Source organism: Nycticebus coucang, chromosome 3, assembly GCF_027406575.1.
Source record: "Nycticebus coucang isolate mNycCou1 chromosome 3, mNycCou1.pri, whole genome shotgun sequence".
In the NCBI taxonomy this organism is placed as follows: Eukaryota; Metazoa; Chordata; class Mammalia; order Primates; family Lorisidae; genus Nycticebus; species Nycticebus coucang.
In genome coordinates, this window is record NC_069782.1 from 39,002,973 (window position 1) to 39,014,992 (window position 12,020).

The 12,020-nt window shown below is 38.3% G+C and overlaps 1 protein-coding gene across 3 annotated transcripts in view; it reads right to left on the bottom strand.

The window, feature by feature from the left end:
* Positions 1-12,020, bottom strand: part of TMTC2 (transmembrane O-mannosyltransferase targeting cadherins 2) — a 474,733-nt gene that overhangs the window by 208,873 nt on the left and 253,840 nt on the right. For all 3 annotated transcript variants that reach the window (XM_053585171.1, XM_053585173.1, XM_053585172.1), the window contains exon 4: positions 8,573-8,687. In XM_053585171.1, the coding sequence (XP_053441146.1) occupies positions 8,573-8,687 (115 nt within the window). The remainder of the gene's footprint in view (positions 1-8,572; positions 8,688-12,020) is intronic.

Consider the following 12,020-nt stretch of genomic DNA (forward strand, 5'->3'; position numbering starts at 1 on the left):
TATCAAAAACTCAGATTTACAGATTAGCTTGATGTTGTCAACATTACACAGCATTCACTAAATGCAAATAGTAAGCATCTTAATTTTCCCAGGATCTGTCGCCTTCTGATAGAGAAGTGGTCCCCTCCCATTCCAATCTAACTCTGGAGGTCCTATCAGTGGAGAGGTCTCTCCTGGCCCCTCTTGCATTGCCCCTGTTTGCCCAAGAGAGGACAAATCTCCCCAGGAAAGTCTGTCAGAGAAGGTCACCAACGATTAGTCAGACACTAAAACAAATAAGTTATTTTTCCTTCTGTGATTAAGAGCTAAGATGTTATAGTCATAAAGGCACAGGAGCCATCCTTCCTGCTGTCATACAGTCTCAGAGGCATTGGACCAAACTGAGAGGCAACCAGTAACAAGATAGAGATGGATTCCTGAAGCATAATCAAGCTCCGGAAGCATAATCAAGCTCCTGGATCTAACTGTGCCTCCATCTATTCAACCCTGGGGATTTTCATTTATCAAAGTTAATAAATTCTTCTTTTGTTTAAACACAAAAGGAAGTTTAAACTAGATTCCTAATAACTTATAAAACATCCACTCACACCTTAGTGTAACTGCTAGGATTTTCCATTCAAAAATAGAATCAAATTTTCCTCTAGGGAGTTTTCCAACCCAACATACAAGGATATTATAAATTATCCCATTATTCCAAGCATGCGGACAATCTTCTGTGCCTCTGGAGCTAAAAAATAAATAAATTTAAAAACATATTGTCAGGGAGGTGGAGGCAAGATGGCTGACTGAAGCCAGCTTTCCACAGAGGCTGCCATCCAGAAGGAGAGTTAAAGGACAGAAGTTTAGCAAGTAACCTGGTGGATTAGAGCTGAGCCAAGAGAAAAGGTTGAAGAACGCACATCAACCCTGCTGAGGCAAGCTGCGACCCCAAGGATACAAACAAAAGGTACAAAATCCATCACCAAGTGGACGGGAGAACCCTTCCTCATGAGAATGGCTGGCAGTACTCCGTACAAACAAGCAACCAGAGCTCAAAAGTCCTCCCATCCCACAGGAGAGACCCTCTAAAAACTGGACCTACTTCCCCTACTGGGGTGCCATGGTGCTCTTCTGCCAGGCATAAAACTATATAAAACTGTATGTATTCTCTACCTGCAATTCTGAACTCCCAGCACTCCTCTCCACTCTCACTCTGAGGTACCTGGAAGCCTGCCTCCCAGGAGTCTAGATTCTTGAGTATTTTCTCCAGAGGAGTGGATGGGGCATGGACTGCTGCTGGTCAGTGCTGATTCTGTGGCACGGGAATGAGGAGAGGACGGTCAGCTGAGAGGGAACCATACAGTAGCAGCAGTGCCCTGAGACACAGAGCAGTAGCTGCAGCAGCAACAATAGGGCTTACCCCTGGATATTCTGGAGTCACACCCCATTGTCTCTCTGGGCAACCAGAGGAGGCTGGGGATCTTCTCAGATGGCAGCCTATGGTGGAACAGATCTGGGACAGAAACACAGACCCCATGAGTAAAGGGTTTGTCTGAGGCGGTACCAGCCTGGGCAGAGTGTGGGGACTAGAATACTGACCCACAGAGCCGGCAGATTCCCAGGGTAGGGCTGACCAAGAGGACTGCTTTACTGAGCCTAAGACACACCCGGCCCTCAGGGGATCGTTAACTGAGAAAAAGGAGGGCAGGCAGAGGCTGGAAATAACAGCTAACCGTGCAGCTCCAATACAAACTGCAGCCGAGAGCAGGCAGTGGCCTAAACTGGGCCTGAGTCGCAGGTTCTGTGAATTCAAACATCTGTTCTACAGGGGAATATAGCCAGGACAGAAACAAATTCTGAGAAGTTGTTCTGTCAGTAACATCATCCAGGAGTGGAGGTGGAACTCAGTGAACCGCCCCAGCCTCCATTAAGCACCTGAGGTTGTCAGGCCTCACCTACACCTGCCAGATAGTGGAAAGAGCAGTGGTGTGGCTGAGGAGACACAGATCTCCCTGTGATTCAGGCAGGTGCAGACCCCTGGAGTATCTGGTCATTGGAGGGAACTGGGTCACAGCCCTGCGGTGTTATCAGTAACTAGGTGTGACAGAGGTGCAAGGTGGGAAAGGAGGCATGAAACTTCCCAGACTAATCTATTTGCAGGGTGGGTCCTTCTGACCTCACGGAGCACCAGAGTGAGTCATATTTGAGTTGCCATCAGAACCCTGCAATCTAGTTGCCAGAGATCTTTTGAACTCTCCCCCTCCTGAGAAAGGTGCTGACTGAGACAACTGATTCGAACCTCTTGAACTGGGCCAATTGCCCAAGGACTAGTCAAGTAGTAGCTTGGGTGTGTGGTTGTGGGAAGGTTTGATTTTTCTTTTCCAATCTGTTGCCTGTGGCGGGCAGGGTGACATAATTGCTGGTACTTCTCTATAGCTAAGACTTCAACCCAGAGTAACTGATTCACTAGGGTAGGACAGAAACCAGCTGAAAACAAGACAGAACCACTTAGCTCCACCACACCAAACAGGTCCTCAGTTTATCAGGCTGTAGCACTGTACGGGTCCTAGGCAAAGCTCCAGGGAAAAGGTAATGACACCAGTCCCAGCTTTTGGGTAAATGGCTGGTTAATCACTACCCCTGGAGCCCCCAACCCAACTTACCCTTATCTGATCATATAGTCAAATGGTGTAAAATAATCACGGGACAGAATCAGCGGAAAAACTCTGGTAACATGAATAAACAGACTAGATCAACACCCCCAAAGGAAAGATATGGCAGACACAACTGAAGATCCCATTCATAAACAGATGGCTGCGATGTCAGAAATTGAATTCAGAATTTGAATTGCAAATAAGATTAATAGAATGGAGGAAAAGTTGGAATTAGAAATTCGAGGAGAAATTCAAAAGTTGACTCAAGAATTCAACGAATTTAAAGACAAAATCACCAAAGATTTTGACACATTGAGACAAGAATTTGCAGCCCTCAAATATCTGAAAAATATGGTAGAATCCCTAACAGAGTGGATCAAGCAGAAGAAAAAATTTCTGACATTGAAGACAAACCTTTTGAACGCTCCCAAACTCTCAACGAGGAAGAGACATGGAGAGCAAAATCAGACCATTCTCTTAGAAAGCTCTGAAATAATTCGAAGAAGACTAAAATTCGCCTCACAGGAATCCCTGAAGGCAACGAAGTGGCTTCACAAGGCACAGAGGCTCTTCTCCATGGAATTATGAAGGAGAATTTTCCACACATGCCAAGAGGTTCTGAAATTCAGACAGCAGACAGTTTCAGAACACCAGCACGACTCAACCCAAATAAGATATCCCCCAGGCACATCATAATTAACTTCACTAACATTAATATGAAGAAGAAAATTCTGAAAGCAGCCAGATGTAAGAAAACCATAACCTACAAAGGAAAGAATATTAGAATGACTGCAGATCTCTCTGCCGAAAACTTTCAAGCCAGAAGAGGCAGGTCATCGACTTTTAATCTCCTAAAACAAAATAACTTTCAACCCAGGATCCTGTATCCAGTTAAACTGAGTTTCATTTATGATGAAGAAATTAAGCACTTTAATGACATTCACATGTTGAAGAAATTTGCCATAACTAAACCAGCTCCTTAGGATATTCTCAGACATATCCTCCATAATGATCAGCACAATCTTCCAACACAAAAGTAAACTCACTCAGAAACTTCTGATCAAACTCCCAACTTCCACAGTGGTGAAAGGATTAAAAATGTCCACTGGACTTCAGAAAAACTCGATACCCAAAATTCTACCAGGCTTATCCATAGTCTCCATTAATGTGAATGGATTAAATTATTCTCTAAACAGGTACAGGTTGGCTGACTGGATACAAAACCTGAGGCCGGACATCTGCTGCATACAAGAATCTCATCTTTCTTAAAAGATAAATATAGACTCAGGGTGAAAGGATGGTTGTCTATATTTCAGGCAAATGGTAATCAGAAAAAAGCAGGTGTTCCAATTCTATTTGCAGATACAATAGGCTATAAACCAAGAAAAGTAAAAAAGGATAAGAATGGTTACTTCATATTTGTTAAAGGTAATACTAAATATGATATCAATTAATACTTATGCACCCAACCAGAATGCACCTCAATTTATAGAGAAACTCTAACAGACATGACCAACTTGATTTTCTCCAGCTCCATAATAGTCAGAGATTTTAATACTCCTTTGGCAGTGTTGGATAGATACTCCAATAAGAAGCTGAGCAAAGAAATTTTAGATTTAAACCTAACCATCCAAAATTTGAATTTAGCAGACATCTACAGAACATTTCATCCCAACAAAACTGAATACACATACTTCTCATCAGCCCACGGAACATACTCCAAAATCGATCACATCGTAGGTCACAAGTCTAGGTAAATTTAAAGGAATACAAATTATTCCTTGCATCTTCTCAGACAACCATGAAATAAAGGTTGAACTCAGTAACAACAGGACTCTGCATACTTGTACAAAAACATGGAAGTTAAATAACCTTATGCTGAATGATAGCTGGGTCATAGAAGAAATTAAGAAGGAAATTACCAAATTTTTGTAACAAAATGACAATGAAAACACAACTTACCAGAACCTCTGGGATATTGCAAAGGCAGTCCTAAGAGGTAAATTTATAGCACTGCAAACCTTCCTCAAAAGAATGGAAAAAGAGGAAGTGAACAACTTAATGGGACATCTCAAGCAATTGGGAAAAAAAGAACATACCAACCCCAAACCCAGTAGAAGAAAAGAAATAACCAAAATTAGAGCAGAATTCAATGAAATTGAAAACAAACAATTATACAACAGATCAATAAATCAAGAAGTTGGTTTTTTGAAAAGGTCAATAAAATAGATAAACCTTTGGCTAACCTAACCAGGAAAAAAAGAATAAAATCTCTAATGTCATCGATCAGAAATGACAAAGACGAAATAACAACAGACTCCTCAGAAATTGAAAAAAATCCTTAACGAATATTACAAGAAACTTTATTCTCAGAAATATGAAAATCTGAAGGAAATTGACCAATACTTGGAAGCACGTCACCTTCCAAGACTTAGCCAGAATTAAGTGGAAATGTTGAACAGGCCTGTATCAAGTTCTGAAATAGCATCAACCACACAAAATCTCCCTAAATAGAAAAGCCCAAGACCAGATGGCTAAACGTTAGAATTCTACCAAACCTTTAAAGAGGAACTATTTATTACTCAATATATTTCCTCAATATAGAGGAACCTATATTACTCAACCTGTTCTAAAATATAGAAAAAGAAGGAATATGACCCAACATGTTCTATGAAGCAAACATCACCCTGATCCCCAAACCAGGAGAAGATCCAACAAGAAAAGAAAATTATAGACCAATATCACTAATAAATATTGATGCAAAAATATTCAACAAGATCCTAACGAACAGAATCCAGCAACACATCAAACAAATTAGACATCATGATCAAGTCGGTTTTATCCCAGGGTCTCAAGGCTGGTTCAATATACATAAATCTATAAATATAATTCAGCACATAAACAAATTAAAAAACAAAGACCATATGATTTTCTCAATTGATGCAGAAAAAGCTTTTGATAACATGCAGCATTCCTTCATGATCAGAACACAAGGAAAATGGTATAGAAGGGACATTTCTTAAACGATAGAGGCCATCCATAGCGAACCCACAGCCTATATTGTATTGAATGGAGTTAAATTAAAATCATTTCCACTCAGATCGGGAACCAGTCAAGGTTGCCTATTGTTTCCATTGCTCTTTAACATTGTAATGGAAGTCTCAGGTATCGCAATTAGGGAAGAAAAGGCGATCAAGGGTATCCATATAGGGTCAGAAGAGATCAAACTTTCACTCTTTGCAGATGATATGATTGTATATCTGGAAAACACCAGGGATTCTACTGCAAAATTCTTAGAAGTGATCAAGGAATACAGCAGCGTCACAGGTTACAATATCAACATTCATAAATGGGTAGCCTTTATATATACCAACAATAGTGAAGCTGAAAAAACAGTCAAGCGTCTACTCCATTCACAGTACTGCCAAAGAAGATGAAATATTTAGGAGTTTATCTACCAAAGGATGTGAAAGATCTGTATAAAGAGAACTATGAAACTCTAAGAAAAGAAATAGCTGAAAATGTTAACAAATGGAAAAGCATATCATGCTCATGACTGGGAAGAATCAACATTGTAAAAATGTCCATAATACCCAAAGCAATATACAATTTTAATGTAATTTCTATTAAAGCTCCACTGTCATACTTCAAAGATCTCGAAAAAAATAATACTTCGTTTTACATGGAATCAGACAAAACCTCAAATAGCCAAGACATTACTCAGAAATAAAAACAATGCAGGAGGAATCACGCTACCAGACCGCAGACAATACTATAATCTATAGTGATCAAAACAGCATGGTACTGGCACAAAAACAGAGAGGTAGATGTATGGAACAGAATATAAAACCAAGACATGAACCCAGCTACTTACCATTATTGAATCTTTGACAAGCCAGTTAAAAAACATTCAGTGGGGAAAAGGTTCCCTATTTAACAAATGGTGCTGGGTAAACTAGCTGGTGATCTGTAGAAGACTGAAAATGGACCCACGCCTTTCACCATTAACTAAGACTCTCGCTGGATTAAAGATTTGAACTTAAGACAGAAAACTGTAAAAATACTAGAAGAAAGTCAGGGAAATCTTTTGAAGAAATGTGCCTAGGCAAATATTTTATGAGGAAGACCCCCTGGGGCAATTGAAGTAGCTTCAAAAATACACTACTGGGACCTGATCAAACTAAAAAGCTTCTGCACAGCCAAGAACACAGTAAGTAAAGCAAGCAGACAGCCCTCAGAATGGGAGAAGATATTTACAGGTTATGTCTCTAACAAAGGTTTAATAACCAGAACCCACAGAGAACTCAAACGTATTAGCAAGAAAAGAACAAGGGATCCCATCTCTGGCTGGGCAAGGGACTTAAAGAGAAACTTCTCTGAAGAAGACAGGTGCATGGCCTACACACACATGAAAAAATGCTCATCATCCTTAATCATCAGAGAAATGCAAATCAAAACTACTGTGAAACATCATCTAAATCCAGTAAGATTAGCCCAAATAACAAAATCCCAAGACCAGAGATGTTGGCATGGATGTGGAGAAAAGGGAACACTTCTACACTGCTGGTGGGAATGCAAACTAATACATTCCTTTTGGAAAGATGTTTGGAGATCACTTAGGGATCTAAAAATAGACCTGCCATTCGATTCTACAATTCCTCTACTAGGTATACACCCCAGAAGACCAAAAATCACATTATAACAAAGATATTAGTAGCAGAATGTTTATTGCAGCCCAATTCATAATTGCTAAGTCATGGAAGAAGCCCAAGTGCCCACTGATTCACGAATTCATTAATAAATCGTGGTGTATGTACAACATGGAATATTATGCAGCATTAAAGAAAGATGGAGACTTTACCTCTTTCATGTTTACATGGATGGAGCTGGAACATATTCTTCTTAGTAAAGTATCTCAAGAATGGAAGAAAAAGTATCCAATGTACTCAGCCCTACTATGAAACTAATTTATAGCTTTAAGCTATAACCCAATTACAACCTAAGAATATGCAGAAAGGAGAAAGGGATGGGAGGAGAGGGTGGAGGATGGGTGGAGGGAGGGTGGTTCGTGGGATTACACCGACGGTGCATCTTACAAGGGTACATGTGAAACTTAGTAAGTGTAGAATATAAATGTCTTAACACAATAACTAAGAAAATGCCAGGAAAGCTATGTTAACCAGTGTGATGAAAATATGTCAAATATAAATGTATATGTATGTATATGTATTTATATGTATATAAAACCAGTGTATGGTGCCCTATGATTGCATTAATGTACACAGCCATGATTTAATAATAAAAATAAATAAAACATTGTCACATACTCTCATAGTTTAGTATATATTCCATATATACTTGATGCAAGGAATGGAATTATTTTTAATGAAGAACAAAATATATTATTAATAATGAAGGCATAAGGCCAGGTGTGGAGGCTCATGCCTGTAATCCTAGCCATCTCGGTGGCTTCAGCAGGGGGATAACTTTAGGCCCAGAGTTTGAGGCGGTTCTGAGCTAGGCTGATGTCATGGCACTCTAGCCTGGGCAATAGATAAGAAGACTCTGTCTCAAAAAAAGAAAGTAATCAAGGCATCAATTGTATAAGTATCATACGTAATAGGCTTGTTTTGTGAACCCATCTAAGTATTAATGAAATAAACGTTAAAAAACTACAAGAATTTAAATCACTTTGTATGTTAATGGAATATTAAGAAAATTCAGCCGTAGTTTATCAGTACACATGAATATTGTTGGTGTAGCCAAAAACAAAGAAATCACAAATGCAATCCGCCAACTAGTCTCAGAGGCATGATTAATGAAAAGACTATTTCAGTAAAAAAGCTATCATCATCTCCATTTCCAGCAGTTAAATCAATAGTCCCTCTCACCACAGGTTTCAAAGATGAAGGAACGTAGAGAAAGCGAGGCATACTCACAAGTTGTAAAGCATGTCAGCCATGTTGCTGCGGTAGTACAAAGCATTTCTATAGGCGCTTTCAGCTTCAGAAATTTTGCTCTGACTCTTCAGAACATTTCCAAGGTTACCCCATGCTGCCAAGAAGAAAAAGAAATATTCAGACTGAGTGTCAACCCAATTACACATGACATAATATGAGGCCAACAAGAAGTACCATAGGGAGAGAAAACTTTCAAAATACATTTTTAAAAAGGAACATTGATTTATTTTATACTCTAACATTTCATCAAACCAGAAGATTAAATAAAATCAAAGCCTTAAAAAATTATTATGACTCAAAACTGATATATATGTACAGTTCATCATAAAGCCAAGAACAGTGTCATCTTAAGATCACTTATAAAGACTCATATTTCAGTAGGGGTCTAAGTGGCTTAAAATTATGATATTCTTACTGGACCAGAAATTTCAAGAAATCATCTTAAAAATAAAGGTTCATTACTATGAAAAAATTTATAAATGGCATAGAAGATTTGGAGATGAAAAGCAAAACAAAAAGGATGAAAGTATTAAGTGAGTTAATCTTTGTATATATCCCTATCTATGGCACGGCCTGAAGTGTGGTAAAAATTCAATAAATATTGCTATATTTCATATTATTGCAGTTGCTACTCTATAGTAGTCAGACATTGCTACTGAAAATACCAGACTATTTTAAATTGCACACAAACTTTATGGCCACCCATAAAGGTGTACAATGAATGAACTTTTTATGCTCTTGTATTCTCTAAAAAGGCCACTAATTCTTCATGTTTGACAAGGCATATACCTCCTCTGTTTCTGGTGCAAAACAGGAGAAAGGCACTGAAGTCACAATGATGTAACTGCTAACAGTGGAACTACCACGCCACATACTTAACAGGTGTCTCACTAAGCTCTCGACATAGTCCCACACATGAACATCATATACATTCCACAAGTGGGGAAACAGACTCGGCTGCAGTAAGGGGCTTACCAAGTTCATACTGAAGTGTTATAGAGAAAAATTCTTATCCAAAGATGACTATGTCCAAGCTTTTCTACTCTCCACCTAAGACTTTTACACCACATTTTATCTTTTACTGCAAACCAACATTCATACATTATAAATCAGTCCTTGGCACTAGGGGTCCACAGAAAATTGTAGCCTTCAATTGAAAAAGACAAAATTTTAAAATATTCAAATATAGTCCAATTGAACCACTAAATCAACAGTTAATGAAAAGTGTAACAACTAGTAAAACTAGAATTATCTCTAACTAAAACAAGCATAATACCACATTATTTTATATCTAGCACTCCTCTTCCCTAAATTAGTAAGAGATGGGTCTATAGATACTTCTTTTAGATTTTTTTTAACATTTTAAACTTATATTCCTCCTAAAGTTCTGCTTTGACAGTGAAATTATTAAATCAGAACATATTTACATTAGAATCTAAAGAAATGCATCCCTCCAAATATTAATTTAGGAAGCAGGAAAACATAAAAGCTATTTTATCCAAGCCATAGTCCTAGAATATAGATGTTAGGAAAAAGTTACAGAAAGGACATACTTTGGATACTTTCAAGATATATTTTCAAAGAAACAGACTGACTTTATTTTAGGTATTTACATCTAAATTAATAAACCAAGAAATACATCTCTTGTTAATAGTTAGCGGGCATACACAGACATACTTCAGAGATGTTATGGTTCAGTTTTCCAGACCACCACAATAAAGAAAAGTCATAAACGTTATTCCTGGAGTGTACAAAAATTATGTTTGTATTATATTGTTGTCTGTTAAGCATGAAACAGCATGATGTCTAAGAAACAATCGATATATCTTAATTGAAAATTCTTTATTGCAAAAAAATTGCTAATAATTATCTAAACCTTCAACAAGTTGTGATTTTTTTGCTGATAAAAGGTCTTGCCTTGACTGATGCCTGGTGAATGATCAGGATGGTGGTTGCTGAAGGACAGAGTAACTGTGACGGTTTCTTCAAGTAGACAACAATGAAGTTTGCCACATCGTACCCCATAATTGTACAGTAATGATTTAATAATACAAAAAGAATGAAATTTGCCACATCAATGAACTCTTCCTTTCACAGAAGATTTCTAACACACTGTGCTTTTAGTCAGCATTTTGTTCACACTAGAACTTCTCTCAAAATAGGAGTTGATCCTGTCAAACTTCACTGCTGCTTTACCAACTAAGTTTATATACCATTCTCCTCAAGCCAATCTTAAAATGTGAACAATTGTCATAACATCTTTATTAGGAATATATTCCATCTCTTATAAACTAATTTCTTTGAACCATCAGCAACAATTCCTCACCTGTTCAAGATTTTTGACAAGATTCCAGCATTTTCGTCAAAACTTCAGACTCCACTTGTAATTTCTAGTTTGCTTGCTCTTTCTATCACACACACACTTACTTCCTCCACTGATCCCTTAAACCCCTCAAAGTCATCTGTGAGGGTTGAAATCAATTTTTCCCAGACTCCTGTTAAATATAACATTTATATTTCCCACCATGAATCACAAATGTTCTGACTGGCATCTACAATGGTGAATCCTTTCCAGAAGATTTTCAATTTACTTTTCCCAGATCCATTAGAAGAACCATAAACTATGGCAGTTACTGCCTTATGAAATATATTTCTTAAATAAGATGACTTGGAAGTTGAAATTACTCCTTGATCCACAGACTGAAGAATGGGTGTTGTGTCAGCGGGCATAAAAAACCCTAAAGCTTTTATGTCTCTCCATCACCACTGTTGGTTGAGCAGGTACATCGTAAATGAGCAGTAATATTTTGAAAGGATTTTTTTCTGAGTAGTAGGACTCAACATTGGGCTTAAAATATTCAGTAAGCCATGCTGTACACAGATATACTGTTATCCAGGCTGTGTTGTTCCATTTATACATTAGGTTTAGCACAATTCTTACGGGCCTTAGGATTCTCAGGCTGGTAAATAAGCGCTGGCTAAATCTTAAAGTCACCAGCTGCATTAGCCTGTAATGAGTCAACCTGTCCTTTAGAGCCACATGGTGACTTAAGCTCTCCAGCTATTAAAATCCTAGATGGCATCAACTTCCAACATCAGGCTGTTTCATCTACATCTGCAAGATGTAGCCATCTTCATCAGTGACCTTGGCTTGACCTTCGGAGTAACTTGTAGCTTTGCCATCAGCACTTGCTACTTCATCTTGCACTTTTATATCTTGGAGACAGGCTCCTCCCTTCAACCTCATATAAAAACAAACAAAAAAAAACCTTCTTCTAGCTTTGAATTTCTCTTCTGCAGCTTTCCCACCTCCCAAATTTCATGGCACTAAAGCAGGATTAGGGCCTTCCTCTGGATAAGCCTTTGGCTTCAGGGAATGTTGTGACTGGTTTGATCTTCTGCCCAACTACTCCACATCAGCAATAAG